Source organism: Cnephaeus nilssonii, assembly GCF_951640355.1.
Source record: "Cnephaeus nilssonii genome assembly, chromosome: 19".
In the NCBI taxonomy this organism is placed as follows: domain Eukaryota; kingdom Metazoa; phylum Chordata; class Mammalia; order Chiroptera; family Vespertilionidae; genus Cnephaeus; species Cnephaeus nilssonii.
In genome coordinates, this window is record NC_137090.1 from 18,843,635 (window position 1) to 18,865,530 (window position 21,896).

General features: G+C 54.4%; 1 protein-coding gene across 1 annotated transcript in view; it reads left to right on the top strand.

The window, feature by feature from the left end:
* The window catches only part of ERN1 (endoplasmic reticulum to nucleus signaling 1), a 68,109-nt gene extending 46,580 nt beyond the window's left edge, over positions 1-21,529 (top strand). Inside the window, exons 9-22 of the mRNA XM_079798561.1 lie at positions 300-378; positions 1,362-1,527; positions 5,541-5,659; positions 6,293-6,484; positions 7,307-7,574; positions 8,303-8,393; positions 8,678-8,867; positions 9,634-9,733; positions 10,076-10,275; positions 13,841-13,988; positions 14,983-15,110; positions 16,076-16,199; positions 16,574-16,641; positions 17,362-21,529. Coding sequence (XP_079654687.1) covers positions 300-378; positions 1,362-1,527; positions 5,541-5,659; positions 6,293-6,484; positions 7,307-7,574; positions 8,303-8,393; positions 8,678-8,867; positions 9,634-9,733; positions 10,076-10,275; positions 13,841-13,988; positions 14,983-15,110; positions 16,076-16,199; positions 16,574-16,641; positions 17,362-17,613 — 2,125 coding nt within the window. The 3' untranslated portion in view covers positions 17,614-21,529. The remainder of the gene's footprint in view (positions 1-299; positions 379-1,361; positions 1,528-5,540; positions 5,660-6,292; positions 6,485-7,306; positions 7,575-8,302; positions 8,394-8,677; positions 8,868-9,633; positions 9,734-10,075; positions 10,276-13,840; positions 13,989-14,982; positions 15,111-16,075; positions 16,200-16,573; positions 16,642-17,361) is intronic.
* Positions 21,530-21,896: the final 367 nt, after the last annotated feature.

The following is a 21,896-nucleotide window of genomic DNA, read 5'->3' on the forward strand; positions in this document are numbered from 1 at the left end:
TCTCTCCCGGGCGATCACTGCATGCGGTCCTTTCTGCGGGCGCCGTGGGGATGGCTGAGTACAGCCCCTCTCCCCGCCCGTTGCAGATGAGGACACCAGGCAGTGAGTGGCAGCGGGGCCTGAGTCCAGTTCTCCTGCTGCCAGGGCGGGAGTTTCACCTCCACACCCCAGCGTGCTTACGAGTTCATCTGGCTATTCTTCTGGGTGGTATTTGGGGCTGGGGCTGGGGCTGGGATTCTTCTCCAAAAAAGCCCAGAATTTAAAGGACTATGGAATGCATGTGTCTGTTTTCCTCCTAGGCCCACCCTGTATGTTGGGAAATACTCTACTAGCCTCTACGCCTCCCCCTCAATGGTCCACGAGGGGGTTGCAGTTGTGGTAAGTCCCCTGGGGAGGCGGGAGGGGGGAGCCTCCTAACTGCTAACTCCTAACTGCTCCTGCTCCATTTTTGCGGAGTGACTTTGAGTCCTGTATAAGCATCTGTTGGTTAAGAATGCAAGACACAGATCTTAGATCCTCAAACACATTTCCTGCACATACCACCTTCTCCTTTCGAGGAGAGCTGCGTGGCAAGCAGCTCGCTAGGCCCTGGAAGCCCTGGTCACTCCCTTTGCCTTGGTGTTGAAGCCTAACCCCCGCCGGTGGTCACAGCTCTCCTCGCCCCGTCCCACGGTGCCGTCCTCCCCACTACTGGGTCCAGCCCGTGCGTCTTCTCGCCGATCTCAGAAGTTCCCTGTCCATCTCTCTTAGCCTTTGTTCAGGCTGCACCTCACACTCCGGCCCTCCCCTTCCTCTTTTCGCTACTCAGATCCTTTCATCCTTTCCTGACCTGGACAGTGCTCCGTCTCTGGGCGTCCGAAGCCTCACGATCCTGGCCGCTCATTTGGTGTTTGAGGTGTTTGGTTGGCATCACTTGTCTTGCCAGTGAGGCGAGTTGGTCAGCAGCTCCCATGAGCAGGGCAGCCTCACTGGAGGTCCAGCAGTGCCCGAGCCAGCAGCGGGCTCGTTGGGGGCGCTTACTCCACCCTGGTCAGGTGCCTGGATTGTGGATTGCTCGGTGCCCTGGCATTCTTCACTTACACTGCTGCTCACAGTAGCCGCTTGGAACTCCACACACACCTTCCTGTTCCCAGTTCCTAGACAAAAGAATTTGAAAAGGTGTCCATGTTAAAGACCTCAGCACAGCATTTCACACCCTGAGGGGGGCCTCCCCTGCCGTCCCTCGGCCTTTGTGTCTTGCTCTGACTGTCCTGGACCAGCCCCAACCGGAGGTAGGACAGTCCCTTAGGACAGTCACAGGAAGGGGAGGCCTGCTCACCTGCAAGGGCTGCCCAGGCCTCACTGCAGTTCTGTCTCCACAGCCCCGAGGCAGCACCCTTCCTTTGCTGGAAGGCCCCCAGACTGACGGGGTCACCATTGGGGACAAAGGGGAGTGTGTGATCACACCCAGCACGGACCTAAAGTTGAACCCTGGGCTCAAAGGGAAGAACAAGCTCAACTACTTGAGGAACTACTGGCTTCTGATCGGTGAGTTGATTCCCTGCCATGTGCTGCCTCCTGGTGGGCAGAGCCGACCTTGCTAGTTACAGTCTACGGCTTTGTGCTTAGTTTGTGTCCTAGTCTTCCAGACCTGGAACATGTTTACCCCCAAGGGAAATAAACAGGGCATCTGTGTTGCCAAGTCAGTTCTCAAAAATTGTTTAACGACTATTCCAAAACTCAAGTACTATGTACAGTCATGTTGGGGATACGGTCTGAGAAATGCATCGTTAGGTGATTTTTTCGTTTTGTAAACATCCCAGAGTGTTGTTACACGAACCTAGAAGGTACAGCCTACTGCATACCTAGGCTATATGGTACAGCATACTGCTGCTAGGCTACAAGCCTCCACAGCGTGTTACTGCACAAAACAGCACGAGATTAAATCAAGCCCAAGAGAAAATGATGCCATCCAGAGAGACAGCAAGTGCAAGATATCTGAGGCTTAACACTGTTTGACAGCAAACTTTTTAAGTAGAAAGAGGACACTTTAAAATAACAAAAAGTATAGTATAGTAAGTACATAAACCAGTAACATAGATGTTTATTGTCAATATTTGTACTGCACACAGTTGCCTATGTTACACTTTTATACGACTGGCAGTGCAGTAGGTTTCTTTATTCCAGCATCACCGCAGACTCGTGAGTATTGGGTTGTACTGTGACATCATGATGGCAACGTTGCCAGGCAATAGGAAATTTTCAGCTCTATTATAATCTCATGGGGCCGTTGTCATATATGCAAGCTGCCATCGACCAAAACATCATTATGCAGCACATGACTGTAATGTAAACTTTGTGCAACCATCCAATGCACTGAATGTCTGTAATGTGCCAGGCATGGGCACTAAGCACTTTAGAATACATTTCCTATTTTCCACAGGTAGGCACCCTTGTTACTTTACTTCCATTGATAGTTAAGGAAACTGGAGCGATTTCTATGGAAGAATTCACTTGGAGTTGGCGTGGGTGTGGGGAGGCGGAGGGAGGAGAGGGTTGAAGACCAGCAGGGACTGAGGGAGGTGAAGAGTTAGAGGCTGGATCCGGGTCCAGGAGCCGCGGCAGAAATCCTGGGTGTGTATGGGGAGTCCCTTCTCCTCCTCTTCTGCTGTTGCTGCCATCACTCTTCTGCTGTCAGCCAGCCAGATAAGACATCGAGGTGACGCCCAGAGGCAGTGAGTGTGACAGATGAGGGCAGAGGTGAGAGAGCTGTGTCTCTGGCAAGTGTCCCAAGTAATTACAGCAGGACCGAGTCTTCTTGAATCTGTTTTCCCGTCCTGTGTCCCAGCCCCAGAGGTGGTGAGAGGCAGAGATGCAGCCACAGGGGGTGGGGTGGGCAGGAGGGAAGTGGGGGTGCCAGAGTGCACAGGGGCTCCTGAGGTTTCTCCTCACCATTTTCCCTCTTGATCTCTGCTGACTGGTCCCTGGGCTGAGGGCAGAGCCGGGGTCCTGGGTAGGGAATGAGGAGGGGCTTGGGGAGTGCGGGGCCTTAGAGGCTGGCCTGGGAGCAGTGTGACTGGGTGGTGCAGAGAGGAACCTGGGTGTACTCGAGCCCTGACCATTCCTTTTGTAGCTGCCCAGGTCTCGTTCTTCTCATTCATCCTGACTCTTTGCAGCCATTTTTCTTTTAGTCGTTATCTTTACCAAAAAATGGGCAAAGGAGATGGCAAAATAATTATACCTTTTTTTTAAAAAGATAGAAATAGTTTGGAAAACTTGTTGAAGGGGCTCACAGTAAGGGAAAAAATAGCTGACGAGCAGAGGCCACTGAAGTGATACGGCGACTCCGTTTTATGTACCAGTTAAGGGGACACAGACTGCCTACTAATGGTTAAGAAGTGAGAAAAGTATTGGAAATGAAGGAAAGGTGTATTTAAGACTATTTAAAAAATGCAGAAAAACCCTTCATGGCTTTATCATAGCAAAATGACATCTCTTTAAAAAGGACAAGCTGCTCAAGTAAGAAAACAGAAAAACCCAGCAGAGTACACAGAAGTAGTTGGGGAAGCATCCCGCAGTTCTGAAGGCCCTTCTGAGGAACGCCCCCGCGCAGCCATTTTAAATGGTCTCTGTGTAAGCTGGGGCCACAGGTGAAAGGATACGCTCTTCATGTTGAACTATTATGTTCTTCTGTTTGGTTTTTGTGGAAGAAGTTACGGATATTCCCACAGCACATTCATCTTGAAAATAAAATGAGTCCTCTTAGCTTGAGGGACTTGGTCTGGGGGTTGTCCAGAGCAGCAGTCCTAGCCTGGGGTGCTCTCAGCTTCACCTGGGAGCTTTGTCAATTAGGTGAAGCCCCCCGAGATCCGGAATCAGTAGATCCAGGGCAGGGCCTCTGCTTTTGCTCTGGAGTCCGGACATAACTGCTGATGGTAGATAATCACGGAAACGCAGGAACCGTTCGCATGAAAGTGTTTCCGGGTCTCGTGAGTACGTTTGGAGCATACTTGGTTCAGTATGTGAAGCGTGATATTACTTAAAGCCGAGCTGAGGGAGAAGCCTGTGTGTAAGAACTACAGGAGGAAGACGAATGAATTGGGGCCGATCACTTCCATGGCAGTGGGTTGCGAGGTGCCCTACAGGAGGGGCAGGACTTGGGGCGCTAAGAGCGGGCGTCAGGGGTGAGGGCGGGCAGGGCACTGCTGCCCGTGGTGGCTCGTGGAAGGCACAGCTTGATTTCTCTTGGAGTGAAGGTCTTCTGTTAGCCTCAGAGGGACCGGGAGATACTCACGTTCAGGTCCCTGGGCCCCGCCAGCAAGTCTGAGTCCGAGATCTGAAGCCGCAGACCTCGCGTGAGGAAGTACGACTCCCCAGCAAAGCCTGTCTCTGAGGTCTTCAGCCGACAAGGGGCAACTAGGGGCGGATCAGAGCAAAATGAGGCTTCCCTTGAAGAGCGGTGTTGTGTTGTTGGTGGAGAACTGACCTAAAGAGAGGGACTAGGTCAAAAAACGTCCGTAGCTTGGACTAGCTGCCATTTGTTTGTGTCTTGGCAATACATTGTCAAAGCTTGGATAGCATAGCGGAAAGATCACACTGAGACCCGATCTCAGCGAGAGAACCAACAGGAAAGTGTCAGGGGCCAGGGTGCCGGCAGCCCAGTGGGAGAGGTGAACTGGCACGCTTGGCGGTGTGCGGGGTCATTTGCACACAATAGATGCTCAATAAATGTGTGGTGAACACTAGGTAGTCACGAAGTAGTCGTGTGGAGAACAGTGAGTGAACGCTGAGAGCACCGGGACCCCCGTCCTTCAGCAAATATGTCCTGTTGCTCTCGCGAGTAGCTCACCACTCCCCGGATGGAAGCTCACATTGTGGTAAAAGGGCTAGGGCTCCCCCGGAGCAATTGAAAACCAAGATGGGAAGTTGATGCTCTTAGTGGAGTGATGTTACAAGGGTAAGCGTGGAAGGGCGAACTCCTTGGACGTCGAACAAAGCCTCATAATGCTTCAGCAGCAGACAGCCTGTTAGGAACACACACACAAGTCTTGCTCTGAAACGTATCCCCAGCACCCTAATTCCTCTCCTGACAAGGAGACTTCTCGCCCCTCATTATGAGATTCAGAAGACTGGATACGTGCCATTAAGTAACAAAATGTCTGTCTTTTTTTTTTTAATGTTTTTATTGATTTGAGAGAGAGAGAAGGAGGGAAGGGAGAGAGAGAGAAACGTTGATGAGAGAGAAACATCAATTGGCTGCCTCCTGCATGCCCCTAATGGGGATTGAGCTCACAACGCCGCATGTGCCCTGGCCCAGAATCGAACTGGTGACCTCCTGATTTATGGGTGGATGCTCAACCCCTGAGCCACACCAGCTGGGCAGAACTTCTGTCTTGATGAGACATTCCTGGCAGCTGCCTCTCGTGTTCTTTCTCTCCCTTTACAGATGTGAGTGTTTGCACGCGGGCCTCTCCGTGGACAGCGACTGCTGCCTCAGCTGGGCCCCGAGGGCTGCCACCCCCAGGACGCTGTTCTCACGAAAGTTTTCTTTCCTCTCCCAGGGCACCATGAAACGCCGCTGTCTGCGTCTACCAAGATGCTGGAGAGATTCCCCTACAATCTGCCCAAACACCGGGAAAATGTGATTCCTGCCGACGCCGAGAAAAAGAGCTTTGAGGACGTGAGTGGGGCAGGGAGCAGCTACGGCTCTTCGGGTCGGGTGGTGGGAATAGGCATTTCTCTTGCCTTTAGAGCTCGCAGTCAACTCCACTGGGGCATCCATGGCAACTCACAGCTGGTAGGGACGGAGGGGAGGAAGGAGGTGGCCATTCGCAAAAGCTGCAGGAAAGGCCGTGGGACCGAAGGGTGGGACAGCAGCAGAGGCCGCTGGAGGGAGGACAGCAGAGCTTAGGCCTGGAGGTGAGGCTGGCCCTGTGTGACCAGCTGTGGGGCTGAGGAGACAGGCCTGACCGGACCTGAGGCTACCAGGTGGGGACCAGTGGGAAGTGGGGTCACTTGGCTACAGAAGAGCCAGGTTACCAAACCTGGACAACCCTGCAGCGGAGGGGAGACGAAGAGAGAAAGTGGGGAGACCAGAGTCCGGTGGCTGCTCGGCCTGAGTAACGTACCGTCAACGGCAATAATTCTCAAGGCAGTCACTTTGGGGAAGGCAGCGGTTGTCTGGCCCCGTGCCCTCTGGGCGGCTTAAAAACTCCGGCACACTTCACGTCTTCTTGTGAAGAGTCAGTGCTGCTCTCGATTGGCTCGTTTGGCTGGAAATGTTCAGAGATGCAACCACTCTCTCCCACCCAAGGTTATCCACCTGGTTGACCAGACTTCAGATCATGCGCCCAGCACCGTTCCTCCGGATGTGGAGGAGAAGTTCGCTCACGCCCCCGCCAAGCCCGAGGCCCCCGTGGACTCCGTGCTCAAGGACATCGCCACCATCATCCTGAGCACCTTCCTGCTCATCGGCTGGGTGGCCTTCATCATCACCTACCCCCTGGTGAGCCCGGCCCTCCCCTCGGCCCTCCCGCATGTTTCCAAGCTTCTGTGCCCGTCACCTGATGACAGTGAGGCCTGGGCAAACACGGCAAACAAGCATATACATTTCTTTCCACATGTAAAAGTTAACATTTACTAATCTTCAAAAACATTGTAATTAGAGAGACTGGCTTCTCAAAAAATGATGATTTTGTAACTACATCTTATGGTTTAACTGACTGTACAAACTGCTTTGTAAACCTTGCTTACAATTCCTTTTGAATAGTTAACTACATTTTCCTCTTTTAAGAATAGCCATAACAGGTGAAAATCCCTTTAACTTTCTTCCCTAAAAACCGGCTGTTAGAGATATCAGCGAGAGTGAGAAAGGTGGCCTGGTCATCCTTTCCGCTTTCTAGTTGGAAATAAGTGAGCTAAAGTCACGTCGTCGCGTAGGCGTGCATTGGGTACCATATACCAGAGGATTATTCCTTCATCAGGTTGCTCCGAGCCCTGAAATGTATCACCTTAGCTCACAGTGCCCGGGAAGCTCATTCCCGTATAGGACATGAACCCTTTACTTTGGGGGTGCTTTCCACTTGTTTAAGTGGGTCCACCTCTGCTGCCCCTGCCTGGTGGCCGTCAGCCTCCAGTGGGAGGAATGGGCTGTCCTGGGAAGTCTAACTGGCAGGAAGACCGCCAGCCGTGGAACGGACCCTGCCTCCTGTGCCTTCCCACCGTCTCCTCCGCCCTGTGGGGTCACATAAAGTGCTCCTGCTTCTCTGGCACAGGGAGCCGCTCCCTGCCTCTCCGCAGGCCCCAGGATGTGTGTTTCTCTTCCCAGAGCATGCATCAGCAGCAGCAGCTCCAGCACCGGCAGTTCCAGAAGGAACTGGAGAAAATCCAGCTCCTGCAACAGCAGCAGCTGCCCTTCCACGCACCCGGGGACGTGGCTCAGGACGCCGAGCTCCTGGACTCGTCCGGCCTGTACTCAGAGAGCTCGGGCACCAGCAGCCCCAGCACATCCCCCCGAGCCTCCAACCACTCGCTGCACTCCAGCAGCTCTGCCTCCAGGACCGGCACCAGCCCCTGCCTGGAGCAGGACGACGAGGGTAAAGCCAGTCGCCATTTGGTGCCGTTTTCTCTTTCATTTGCGTGTCACCTGAGAGGCACAGCACTGTGGCCCTCCTGGGAGTGTCCATCGGGTTACGAGGTTCCCACACGTTCATCCTGTTCTCACCTGACTCCCACTCTGGGGCTGGGGTCCTGCCCCATCTGTGGCCTCTCCTCTCAGAGGGCCTCTGGGAGCCCCCGTGGGATGCCCCACAAGGGCTGGGAATCACTGCTGACCAGAGGTGCACTGGCCCCTGGCTTGAGAGCATTCCCGAGGCCAGCCAGGGGCCAGGGAAGAAAGTGCAGCTGGTGGTCCCCTTTCCCTTGGAGGGTGGCTCAGGCCGGTGTCAGGACAAGAGACCTCAGAGTCCTCGTCTCACGCTGGAGACTCTGCAGCTGGTCTCCCCATGTCACATGTCCACAGCGGCTACCCGGGTGTTTCAGGTGCAAATCCTTGAGGCGGGTCTGTAGCGAGCCCCTGTCTTCAGGAAGGTGTAAGACGTTCATTCTCACAGCAGTGCAGAGGCAGGACCGGGGCAGGGGACAGGGATGGGGTGGCCCTGGGCAGGAATGGGGAGTGGGCCCAGCAGCTCTCACCAGGGGACAGGCATAGAGCGTCTGAGGTGCGTGTCTCAGTCTGAGCTCAGGAAGCTGGTAGCCATTCTAACCTCCAGGTTTGGGTTAGGTGTGTTTAACACCGCCCCTCCTTTTTCCCGTTTTGTCTCAGATGAGGAAACCAGCATGGTGATGGTTGGGAAAATTTCTTTCTGTCCCAAGGACGTCCTGGGCCACGGAGCGGAGGGCACAATTGTGTACCGGTGAGTGGGTTGGAGAGCCCTGTGCCTTCACCACGACAGACAGGAGTGCCTGTCGCTTGCCAGGCTCCAGAGTACAGCAGGGTCAGAGCCGTGACTCAGACGGAAGAGTTCCGCCTCCAGGGAGAGAAGTGGCGACCACGGGTGGTTGGTTGGGCCTCCTGGGCTGTGAGGCGGGTGAGTGGCCGCTGTGTCAGAGGAGAAGGAACACTGTGGGTCTACGGGCCTCCTGTCGTGTCCACAGCCCCACTGCACTGCCCAGCCCAACCCTGCTCCTTGTCCTGCAGGGGCATGTTTGACAGCCGCGACGTGGCGGTCAAGAGGATCCTCCCCGAGTGCTTCAGTTTCGCCGACCGCGAGGTCCAGCTGCTGCGAGAGTCTGACGAGCACCCGAACGTGATCCGTTACTTCTGCACGGAGAAGGACCGGCAGTTCCAGTACATCGCCATCGAGCTGTGCGCGGCCACGCTGCAGGAGGTGGGTGCCCGCGTCCCCACGGCAGCCTCCCTCCCGGCACCTGGGGCATGATGGTTTCAGGGACGGCCGAAGTCATTCTTTTATTTCTTTTTATTAACTTTACTGAAGTTATAATATGTACTCATTTAAAACAGACAGTTTGATGCATTTTGACAAAGTTGCATACCCATTTAAACAAAGTCAAAATGTGGAGCAGTTTTATCACCCCAACTTGAACTGGGGCTTCCCCTCAGCCTGCCTGGGACAATCTGTGGTTAGCATCCGTCTCCCTCTTGGCCTCTAGAATACCTGGCCGGTCCTGGTCCCAGGGCTGGGTGGGCTTGGAGGGTGCTTCCTGATGACCCGAGTCATTAGGATCATAATTCCTTTTGCTCAGTTTCCAACTCACCGTGAAACTGTCTCCGTCTCATTCACGCGTAGGGTTACCTGTATGAGGCAGTGCGCTTGAGTGTCTTGCCCTCTTATCTTTCCCACTGGAAACTAGTAAGTTGGAGCTTGTTTGTTTGTTTGTTTAAATTAGCCTATTCTTTGAGGAGAAAGTCTTTGGAAAAATAAGGATTTGGACAGAATATTGTCAGTAAAACTTCCCTTTCTTAAAATATGATCAAAGAAAAGGAGATGACTCAGTACCAAATGTTAAAGCAAAAGACTGGAGGCAGGATTTTTCTAAATAAAACTGAATCACTTTAAAAAGAGAAAGAGGAGAATGCCCTGAGGGGCCGAGTCCTGGGGCTGAGCCACGACCTGGCCTTCGTGTCTCTCGCAGTACGTGGAGCAGAAGGACTTTGCCCACCTGGGCCTGGAGCCCATCACCTTGCTGCAGCAGACCACGTCCGGCCTGGCCCACCTGCACTCCCTCAACATCGGTGAGAGCTTCCCTCCCTCGGCGGCGCGGCCGGGTGGGGTGACCGGCTTGAGAGCTTCCCTCCATCGGCGCGGCCGGGTGGGGTGACCGGCTTGAGAGCTTCCCTCCATCGGCGTGGCCGGGTGGGGTGACCGGCTTGCCCGGGCGGGCCTGCCTCTGCCGAAGCCCTCTGCTGCATCGCTGGTGTGCACGCTGCGTAAGGGTCTGAGAAGGGTTCCTACGCCACTGAAACCTTTGGAGGCGGCAGGGCGCTTGGCAGTCTGAGGAGGGTGCACTCCTATCGCAGGAGGAGGCCCGGTGTTGCTCGTGGTTCACATTGGGCTCATCTGGAGTTTTGTGTTAGTTCACAGAGACCTGAAGCCCCACAACATCCTCCTCTCCATGCCCAATGCGCATGGCAGGATCAAGGCCATGATCTCCGACTTCGGCCTCTGCAAGAAGCTGGCAGTGGGCAGGCACAGCTTCAGCCGCCGCTCGGGGGTGCCCGGCACCGAAGGCTGGATCGCCCCGGAGATGCTGAGTGAGGACTGCAAGGAGAACCCCGTGAGTACCGAGCGCAGGCCTTTGGAAACTGCAGGCTCTTGTACCTCCAGGACGAAGAGCCTCCCGGCAGGGTTGGAGGGCAGTGACACATGTTTAACAGCACGCTGCCGGCCCTTCGCATCGTCTCACGACCAGATGAACAAAAGGGGCGAACGGGAGCAAGTGTCTGTTTCCCCCTTCTCCCCCCGTCACTCTCCCCGTATTTGGGAACTCACAGCTTCCATAAGGTGAACAAACTTCCAGTTTGTTTTGTTTTTGTTCTCCCAACTTTTTATTTTGAGAACTAGAGGCCCAGTGCATGATTGAATCATGCACGTGTAGGGTCCCCTACATGCTTTCGCTTTTCGCGGTGGAGCTGGGTGCCTGTCTGCTGGTGCACCAGGCCTTTCAGAAGCCTCCGGCTCGGTGGAGGCTTCTGAAAGGCCTGGTACCGGAGCAGACAGGCACCCAGCTCCCCCACTTTTGATGGTCTGTGGCCGCTGAGGGGGGCTACCCTGCTGTTGAGAGGCACAGGGGGCGGGACTCCCGCCCCCTGCGCCTCTCAACGGCCGCTGAGGGGGGCTGCCGCGGACACCTGGCTACCTTGCCGTTGAGAGGCGCAGCTGGGTGTCCACGGCAGGCCCCCTCAGCGGCCGCGGATCTGGCCGTTGAGAGGCACAGGGGGCGGGAGTCCCGCCCCCTGCGCCTCTCAACAGCAGGGTAGCCCCCCTCAGTGGCAGCGGATCCGTGCCTCTCAATGGCCGGATAGGCCACCCTGAGTCCCGCCCCCCAGCCTCCTGCCGCCCAATCGTGGGCGTAGCGGAGTGATGGTAATTTACATGTTACTCTATTATTAGATAGGATTTTTAAGATGTGCAGAAAATACCTCTGTACCTCTGTCCAGATTCAACATTTGTTAGTTATTTTTCACTTTCTCTCTGTCTGTTGCTGAACCATTTGAATATAAAAGGGAAGCATCCCAGTCCTTCACCCATAAATACCCTCGCAGCTGTCTCCAAAGAACAAGCACAGTCCTGACCTTTATACCATTCACACCTAACGGTTAACGTTTGACGTCTGACACTCGGTCCGTGTTCACACCGCCCCAGATCCCGCTTACAGAGCGGGTATTTGTGAACCCGGGTCCAGTCAGGTGCCTTGCATTGCGTGTGATGCTCTCCCCTTTAATCTGCTTCGGTCCTCCGACCGCCGACCTTCTGTGAAGAGTGAGGCGCTCGTCTGAAGAAAGCCCCATTCGGGCTTGCTCACTCGTCTCCTCGTGGTAGTGGTTAACTCGCCTGTCCAGTCCTTGTATTCCCTGTGAGCTAAAAATAGGTCCAAGGGACCGATTGGATTAAAGGTAGATGTTCTTGCAGCAACCGTCACAGGACACAGCCTCAGGAGGCACGACATGGCAGGTTGTACCGGTGTTCCTGGACCCCTGCTGGTGATGCCAGCTTGGCTCACTCGGCACAGAGGGCGCCTGCTTTTCTCTCCACCACGTTTTCCTCTTTGTTGTTAGTTCCCTGTGGGGCGATGTTTGGCACAGCGTGGATGGTATCCTCTTTCCCAACAGTCATTCACCCGATGGCACAGCATCACGGACGTCCCTCCCGGAATTCCTTCACTCAGTGGGAATTCTTCTGCATTTCTTAGCTGACATTTTTCTATAAAGAAGAGTTTTATTTCTGATCCCCTTTCTTTTTTTTTCACTATGAATTCATGGATTTTTAAAATAGTGTTATAATCCATTATAGTCCTTTTTTTTCCTATTCTGTTTTCTTTTTGTTTCTCCTTTTGACACTCAAATTGTTCCAGATTGGTTCAATGGGAGCCCTCCCGCTGGCTTCTTCATCCTTCTGCTGAGAGCCCATTCGTGTCTCGGCACCTTTACCCCGCACTCCCCCGATCCAGACCCGGATGGGATCAGCCAGTCTGAAATAAATGAGATTCCGTCGAGCCCTCTTACCCCATTCACGGGGGACCAGCAGCTGGTCAGTGAGTCAAAGAAGTCAGTTATGATGCAGAGTCATGAGAAAATTCATCACACTTTAAGCACTTTAACTTAAAGCAAGTACTGTGATTCGTTAAGGAATAGAAATCTTTGATGTAGGTTTTATTTTCTTCACATTCCAGTCCAACTGAATGGAGTTGTTCATTTCCTCTCCTGTATAAAGCACCTCACTTGCCACTTCCGCGCCTCCTAGTTTGAGACCTAGACATTTCACACCCGTCCTCTAAGGGCAGAATCCTAGCTACCTATTTATATCCCAGTCCCTTACAGTGGAGTCTCCCACATCTAATTCATAGGAGTTTTGTAGCCACTCACCTTTATTGGATCTTCGCAAAACTCAGCTCACTTCAAACTTGGTGGCAGTCGTGTTTTCACAGCATATGGAATATTTAAATTAAAGAGCAAGTGGCAATAATAAGTTTGGAAAGAACATAACTGAGCGTAGAGATGAGCTTGTGGGAGCAGAGCACCCAAGCGTGTAGGACAAGAGCCCCCCGGCATCAGTGTTGAGTGTACTGGGGAGTTTGAATGATACCGAGCAGGTGAAGCGACAGGTGAGAGCTTCAGCTGTGGTGGACTTGCTCCTCTGTCCCGAATCTGTCACCCATGTGAGGACAATTCTGATGAGATAAAGATGGTCAGGCCTGGGAATTGGAAGACCTGAGTCTCGTCCTTGAATAGGACAACCTTGTCCTGCTCTGCCCATGCCTTTATGACATTCGCTGTGCTCACCTCATGGGGCTGTGCTGAGGGTGAACGACAGGTCATTGTTGTTACAGGAGTATTTTCCCCAGAGTGGAAGGTGACGGCTCCTGGGTTTCTCTCCCTGGTCCTCCGGTGTCTGCTGGAGAATCAGAGTGGTGCAGCCTGGCGGCAGGCCCTGCTCGGGAGCCACCTAGTGTTACATCCAAGTAGCGCAGGCTGGAAGCCACACTGACGTTTCCCCAAAGTCCCCGCAGACACAGAGTGGGTTTGTGGTCTAAGTGAGAGGTGTAAGCGGACGTCAGAATGACCTCCCTGGGAACTTGTCACATAGTTTCTTCCTGGGGCTGTTTTTGAAGCAGCAAGTGTTTTATTCCTTTATTAGCTAAGTTTTAAAGCCTAACGTAAGCAGGCCCCTGGGCACAGCAGGCAGCAAAGGCACAGAAATCCCCACCTCCAAGGAGCCACCTGCCGGCGGGGTAAAGAGGGCTGGGAGGGAGCTTCCTGGGGCCACACACCAGTCCAGGTAAATTTTCACATATTAATGCACTTAATCTTCACAACAACCCGAGGAGCATCGCGTGTTCTCTCCTTTCTCCGTTGGAGGACACAAGGCACAGAGCGGCCGCGGGGCTTCCGGCTGGCCGGTGGCAGAGCCGGCGTCCCGGCAGTTGGGCCCAGAGCCCATGTCTCCAAGGTGAACACGCCACCCGAGCGGCCCCTGCAGGGGCCCAGCACTGCTCCCAGCAATTCCCAGCGTCAGCCCGTCCTCCACGACATGTTCACCGTGGAGGACGTGGCGGCCACACTCCCCTGCTGCCGGGGGGCGGGGCTCCCAGAAGGCCTCTCACACCCCGCCCTTCTTTCCAGACCTACACGGTGGACATCTTCTCTGCGGGCTGCGTGTTTTACTACGTGGTTTCTGAGGGCAGCCACCCTTTCGGCAAGTCCCTGCAGCGACAGGCCAACATCCTCCTGGGCGCCTACAGCCTCGACTGCTTACAGCCCGAGAAGCACGGTGAGCGGGCAGCTGGGCGTGCGGGGGAAGGAGCCGCTCCTCAGCTGCCCGGATGCCCCTGCGCGGGGATGGTGCCAGCTCTGTTCCCAGGGGTCCTCTCCAGGGGCCCACCTGTGGCTGGAGGGGCTATTCCTGCTGCACCTCCTTCTAGAGCCAAGAAGCAGAGTTTCCGTCAGGTCCCCCAGTTACCTGTGTGACCTGGGCAGCCCTGTGGGGACCTGTGTTCTCCAGCTCGTGACTGGTGAGGGTTATATAATCTGAGGTCTTTCCCGCACCGACGTTCGGAAGGACACGCAGCCCACGCATCATACGCTGGACTGGCTCTGGCCTGCGCCAGTGGTCAGCATGGTCAGCGGCTGCGGGCGGAGACAGGCAGGCTTGGTCCTCACTCCCAGGCGTGGGTGCAGCAAGTCTTCTTCCTGACCTCAGGCTTTTCTGTGTTATAATTCACCCATGACACCCAGTTCTTAAAAAAGCCTTTAACTTTTTAAAATTAAAAACTAACTTAGGTTTTTGCTTATGGATTAATTTCCCTTATTCCCGGTAGAGAAACCTTTGGTTAAGGCCCATGATCCCATTACACGGTGATGAATGACTGCTGATGACACCTTTGTATATATTATTCTGGTCATCTATCTAGACATATGTGCATAGGTACATACTATTTTGCAACATGCTCGATTCTTAGCTTCACCTTGACTCTCTGTGTCGACCCGTGTTCAGCCGGGGCGTCCTCCTCATGGCCCCCAGTTCAGGGTAGGGGCGCGGCCGTCACCGAGCCTCTGAGTGGGTATTTCCAGCCCTTTTCGCACCCTGTGACGAGGACTCTCCTTATCCGCTGCAGATTCCTGGGCAAGCTCTTCATTGTGTTACAGACAACTCCTATCCATGGAGTCTTGAGTCCAAGGGCGTGCGGACGGTTCCGGTGGGGGTGGTCCGCCGTGGCGCTGGGCTGGTGGTGATGCGTTCGGCCTGTGCTTGTCCTCCTCTGCAGAAGACGTCATCGCCCGGGAGCTGATAGAGAAGATGATCTCCATGGACCCCCAGAAGCGCCCGTCAGCGAAGCACGTGCTGAAGCACCCGTTCTTCTGGAGCCTCGAGAAGCAGCTCCAGTTCTTCCAGGTGGGCCCGGCTCCGCCCAGACGGAGGTAGCGCTCGCCAGGCGCCGAGAAGGCAGCAGACAAGGAATAAGACACAGGACCCCGGTCCCATACCTAGAGGGTCATGGCCTGGCCTGGCATCTTCATATATTTTCTTCATAAAATAGAAGTGTGATCAGGATCAAGCTATATATACAGTTTTGTAGCTTGCCTTTTTTTTTTTTTTTACTGTATATACTATTTGAAGTATTTTTCCATGGTAAAGCTCTAAAATTCTAATGATTGTTGCATTCTATCATATGTGTGTGCCATCGTTTAAAAACTGTATGTTATAGGAGCTTTCAGATGCACACAAAAGTAGAGGGATATGATAATGAACTCCCGGTTAACCATCAGCCAGGTCCAGCAATTGTTAATTCAGCCTTGGCCCTCTCTCCACCTCTCCCCACTCCCCCTGCAAAAATATTTTGAAGCAAACCTCAGCTTCATATAATTTCATTAGAGTTTCGCAGATTTAAACATCTCCGTATATTGGGTTTTTGTTTGTTTGCACAGCTCTTAAGATAGATTCTGAGAGGTTAAATGACAGGATCAGGGGACATGAACTCCTTTAGAGGTCTGGCTATTTTGAGGCCTCCCGGTGTTGCCAGGTGGCTTTGGGGAAGGTGCTGTGTTCCTCAGAGTCCTCCCTGGTGTGAAACGCAGGTGAGGTGCTCAGGGCCGTGGACAGGTGTGATCGGTGTCATCGCTCTGTCGTGGAGACAGACCGTGTGGGCCTCTCTGCAGTGAGCGACAGACGTGGCCACTCCCAGGGGAAAGTTAACTCACGGGGGTGGGGGAGGCAGACGTCCAGCTGCCCAGCCCAGAGGCCGGCTTCAGCTCAGCTCAGGACTCAGGAGGCAGTGACCGCTCTGCCTGGGTGTCCATCCTCCAGCGCTCAGCTTCTCTCCACACTGACCACCATCTGTGGCCCTCATCTCCCTACAGGACGTGAGTGACCGGATAGAAAAGGAGTCCCTGGACGGCCCGATTGTGAAGCAGCTGGAGAGAGGCGGGCGAGCCGTGGTGAAGATGGACTGGAGGGAGAACATCACCGTCCCCCTCCAGACAGGTGAGCACAGATGTTCCCAAAGCTGCAGCCGGTTCTGAGAAGCAAACGTGGAAATGTCAGCCCCAGGCTGTTTGAGCTCCAAGCACCACCTACGGGGAGGCTTTCTGGGGGTGTCGTTTGTGGTTTAGAGACACCAGTGTGTTTCGTTGTTGTCTGGGTGACAGGTGAGTGGTGGGTGGTGCTTGCCTCTGGTCATGGTGTGAGCAGGCGGTGGGATGCAGACTGGCACGCCCGGGTTCAGTCTGGGCGCGCTCCCGTCCTCGATCAGAGTGCAGTTATGTTGTTTCAGTCCGACCGCTTAGTCCCCAGGAGCCTCAGGAATTGTTTCCTTGTGAAAAGTGTTTGTTACGTTGCATTGCTTGTCTTTTTCCTAGATCTGCGTAAATTCAGAACCTACAAAGGTGGCTCCGTCAGAGATCTCCTCCGAGCCATGAGGAACAAGGTGAGGGCTGTGACCCCAGCCACTCAGCCACCCTCTCCTCCTGTCCGTTCTCTGCCATCCTTTCACCCGGCCTGGAGTTCTGACCTCGCAGAGGCTGGGCGGCCTTAGCCAGACTTGGCAAACTAGGGACTTGCTTCCCGGAGACGGGCTTTGTCTTCGGGGCCCTCACGGTGAGCAGCCTACCTGGGAGGCGGGCTCTGCCGCCGGCGTCCTTTGTGGTCTCCGCTGACTGTATGTGCCCTCTGCCTGCTCGACCCAGCACCACATCAACCCCTACAGTACCCTCTGGGCACTTCGCATACGGGCCTGTCTCCAGGGCCCTGGGGCCGGGGCCCCACTTATTCTCTGGAGGGACCTGGGGGTATCTTGGCCTGAGCTGTCACTGAGCAGCCTTCAAACAGGGCCCAGGCCCAGACGAGGCCTCCAAGCCTGTTGGGGCAGACACTTCAGTTCCAGGCGACTTTATTCCGCTTGAGGCTGCCAGGGGCTCGCTAGGTCCCCATGCCACTCCCCACACTGGGCCTTGCTCAGCTCCGAGGTCTCCGAATGAGGGGAGGCAGCCATGGGGAGCAGGATGGATGGTGGGCTGCTTAAACCTCCCCCCTTTCCTTTACAGAGAACTTATTAACATTTTCTTCCTTGAGTAACAAAAGGATCTCTGACCAGCGTTTCTTGGGTTCTCTAACTGACCGCCTGTGTCTGTGTCCGCCCTGTTTGCAGAAGCACCACTACCGGGAGCTCCCCGTGGAGGTGCGGGAGACCCTGGGCTCCATCCCCGACGACTTCGTGCGCTACTTCACGTCGCGCTTCCCCCACCTCCTCTCACACACCTACCGGGCCATGGAGCTGTGCAGCCACGAGAGGCTCTTCCAGCCCTACTACTTCCACCCGCCCCCCAAGCCTCAGTCCCCCGTGACTCCAGACGCCCCTGAGCCAGGCCGGACCCCGTCTTGTGGCCCCAGCTGTGACTGAGCGCCGCATGTCTGCAATCCAGGGCCTGAGGCCACACTTAGCAAGAAGACCAGGCTCCCAAACCAGTGCCTTGAGCTGCCTGCTCTGCAGCTGGCAGAAGAGGGTCTGACCCCTAGACGGGGAGAGGTGACCCCTCCTGACCTGCAGGCAGCTGGGAAGACGGGGTGAAAGCTTCACCTCCGGGAACAGCTGCAGGAAGGGCCGTCCCCGGCAGCAGCAGAGCGCCTCCACCTCTTCCTGGATAGACTGGCTTCAGACATGTTTCCTTTTAAGCTTCCTGTTCGATGTCAGCCTGAGGCCTTGAAGGAAGCGGGAGGAAGAAATGCTGAGCTCTGCCTGTGCGCGGGGCCCTGGAGCAGCTCTCCCCGATGGCAGGCTGAGGGGCACCGACAGAGGGACGGCGGTCACTGGTCACCGAGCACAGTGCGCCCACGCATCCCAGGTCACTGGACCCCGTGCTTCCTCGGGGCAGTGGGTGTGGTGTTGGGGCAGGTCAGCGCACGCTGGAAAGGGAGGCCACGGCCGCCGGTGTCGGAAATGGAGAGGACGCTCGGTTCCCAGGCCCCATGACTGCGGCCCCATGACTAGTGGCCTCCATGGTGGCTTTGTGGCCTGGACCATTAGGGATGCTTAGGAGCGTTTGGGGGCAAGAAGTGATACTTCCCTGGCCATCAAGGACCCAGGCACCGACAGGCCTTCGGGCCTACCTGGCCAGCGTGGCCACCCCAGGAGAGCCCCGGGCCAGAGGGCAGGCGATGAGGCCTCTCTGTCCCTGGGGCCAGCGGGATGGCCAGGGGCTTGGTGCCAAGGCCAGGCTCCCCGCGTGCCTCGTGGGCAGGATTTTCTGTTTCTCTTGGCAGATTTTAATAACTTTATAGTTTGATCACACTGTAGAACGCTACATTAGCACAAGTGAGCTAAGCGTCACGTGAAGCTTGCTCATGAAGAAGAAATGCAATACGTCTGTTCTGTGTGGTCCCCCCCCCCACCCCCCCCCCGCCACCAGGAAGAGTGTTCGTATTCAGAACATTTCCAACGCTGGCGAAGAGCAAGCATTACAGCGTCACTATACACACACGTCATCCTCAAAGTGATGCCATGTTATTTCTCCCCCTCAATTTAATGTAATTTTTAATTTTCGTTTTAGTCAATTCCTGTCTTTTCTCCACCAAGAGCCTTAGTGGTTGCACGCAGTGAGGGTGCCACGTGAGGAAGCGTTTCCTGTGTACATGCTCCGGCCGGGGAGCGTTCATGCGGTTCCGTGCTGGTGAACTGGGAGACTCCGCTGGGAGTGCGCGTGTTGCCGTGGCGTTCACTGGCTGACGGGAAATCACTGTTTCTTACTGTGCGACGTCTTCGTGGTGTCGTGTGTGAAGGCCACGCAGCGAAGGCTCTGGCTCTGCCTTTGCAGACTTCCGTTCCCTTTCATGATGCCTGCGGTCACTTGTTCTCCTAAATAGTCCCCCGCATCTGTGAAGCTCACCAGTTACCTCATTCCGACCTGGGAACCTGGCGTCCTTGGCTTTTCAGGAGTACAGCCCGACGGGTTCTGCTCCCCGCTCTCACTGGCCTGTGCCAGCTCCGTTCCGCGGGTCACTGTGCCACCAGCTGGAGGGCCAGGCGGAGAAGGTGCCACGAGTGACCTCCCGGCTGCCAGCGCTCTGCTGACGGGTGCGGCTGTCCCGCACTGCTGCGCGTTCTCTTTGCGGAGTAGCCAGGTCGTTTCTAGCCGCCCAATACTTGTCATCTCTCTGTTTTGGCTCAACTTGCCCGCAGGACAACTTCTTTTTAAAATGCCTTTTCTGCTGATCATATTTGTTTCTAACCACCCAACTCAGACTCAGTGATACACGGTTTGCTGGGACACTGGCGCTGGGGACAGAGAGAGGGACAAGATAGTCAGAACACAACGACCAGTTAACATCAGGGCATGAAGGAGCCCAGGGGTGGGGAAGGGCGTGCATTGCACCTTTCCAGTCTTAAAGCGCCCGTGTCCCGGACCCCTCGGAACTGGTCAGGTTGCTCTCTGTCCATCTTCTCTTCATCACCTTCGGGATCCAGGCCTCCAGGGGCCTGCAGAGGTCTTGCATGGACGCTTGCCATGAAAACATCCTGTGGTAGATCCTGTCTCAGCCTCTAGAATCTGCTGTGCTGCTGAGCTCTGGGACCTGGAGTACGCGTCCTAGAAGGCTGTTGGACTTTTTAGAAGTATTCGGTTTTATTTTTACGACACTTTTCTCTGATTGCTTCTTGAGCTTTTTAACTTCATTTTAAAAGACTCCGCATGTCACTAGGCATCCGAGCATTGGCACTTTGGGGACCCACTGGTGTTACTTGATAAGTCACTAAACCATCCAGGCGCCAAAGTACAAAATCCTGGGTGCAAAGGTGTCTCCCCTCCCCCGTCTCAGTGCAATAGTCGTCGTAGGCTCTTTGCAGCGAGACGTCGGTCCGACCCACTGCATGTATTGTATTGGAAGAGCTGCAGGCCAGTGGGTCCAGCAAAGTATTTTCTTCCCATCAAGAAAGGTCCTATCAGCATTTACCCTGATTCTCCCACTAAGGCTTTGTGTGGACGTGACTCGGTTATCTGTGTGATTCCGTCTCAGGACAGTAGATGATGACTTGGTTGCTGATCTGACCTCTCGCTGATGTGGGTGGGGGCCTTTGGGTCGCCGTGCTTTCTCCTCTTGGCCGCTGTCGTTTCAGAAGTTGGACTCTGGCCAGCCTCCCAATACTTTGGGTTTCCCAAGACTGCCCCCGTTCTCCATCGGCTCACTGGCTGGTTCCTGCGGAAGATGGGCTGGCTCCGCGTCCGCAGCCCTCCATGCAGGAAGAGCAAGCCCAGCACCCTGTAGAGAGCCCCTTTCCATCCTCTTTACTTCCATTCAGTTTCTGAAATCCCTTTCCTCCCTCCCTCCCGGCGTGCCTTTGCCCCGGCCATCCCTGCGCCGTCCTGGAGTTGTTCAGATGTGTGTGCCTGGCAGCAGCCTTTGCGAGGAAGTCACTGTGTGTCCCACCCAGATAAGCCAGATTTCCTCCTCCCAGGGAAACCAAAGCACCTACCCTCTTCTGTACTTCCTCTGCGAAACAGTGATTTCCCACGCGTGACTCCGGTTCTGACCATAGCAGCACTTAAATCTCCTGTGCTCATTGGAGAACCACAGAACCGTCCGCAGTGAGCCTCCCTCCGGGGCAGCCTTAACCCACAGCCCCGGCCACGTCCCCACGCCCGCCTCCCGAGCTCTCCGCGCGCTTGGTGGGTGCAGTATTCCTTTTCGGTATCCCAAAAGCTGTGACGGGGGTGTCCCCATTACCTGGAAAGCATTACCAGTCAACTCGGCCACGTTCTCAGATGCAAACCTTATGTAGTGTTCTTTTTGCGATGACCTATTTATTTAACCTATTTATATTTATTTAATTTTTACTCTGAAGTATACCCCAGTTACAATTGCACTTGCTTAAAGCATAGACGATTTGTTTTGGACAACACCCCTGACCATTTTAAAACTGGAAAAGGAAAAGTTATACTGTATCCTTCCACGGGATGGATGCCTTACAGTAGCTTTGATAGTAAAGGGTGAATAATTTGGTCGTGGTAAAAATGTTAATTTTTAAGTGATTTTAAAAATAATTCTGTGCCATCGTGTCTTCTCTGTGGATGGTTAGGTGTTAAATGTGTGTTAATTATGTGAAACAATCCTCTTTGTGGAGCCTAAAATCCTCCTTTTTAGCTTTATATTTTATAAACTGCCAGATTGTACAATTTCTATGTGTATTTTTAAAGCTAGATGATGTGAGGGTAATTATATAAGTTAAATGGCCTATTTTTGTACCTCCTGTACAGTTTTATAATTCTGCTGATTGATGATGGCGTCTTATGTTGAGCCAACCACAAATAAAGGTAGTTTTAGATTTGGAAGCCAGTTTCATCTTCTTAAAGATGCAACCACCACTCAGACCAAGGGGTTGATCCCAGCTGTCTTCTGGGGCGAGGGGGTGGCTGGTGAGGGTGAGCAGCTGGCTCAGCCGGTGGGAAGACGGTGGGCGTGCAGTTGCCTGCTGTGTCTGTGGCAGGGAATGGGGCTGGGACATCCCTCCTCCTTGGTGGCTCTCTGTGGGAAAAGACCCTTTGAAACACAGCAGGAAGTCCCCCAAAGTACCAATTGGAGCTGAATTCCAGGGAGGTGGCCAAGTTGGGACAGACTTGCCTCATGGTGAGAATTGGGCTCCAGCAGAGTTTGGGGCACACGTACAGTGAAGAGGATGCTGGACCAAGAAAT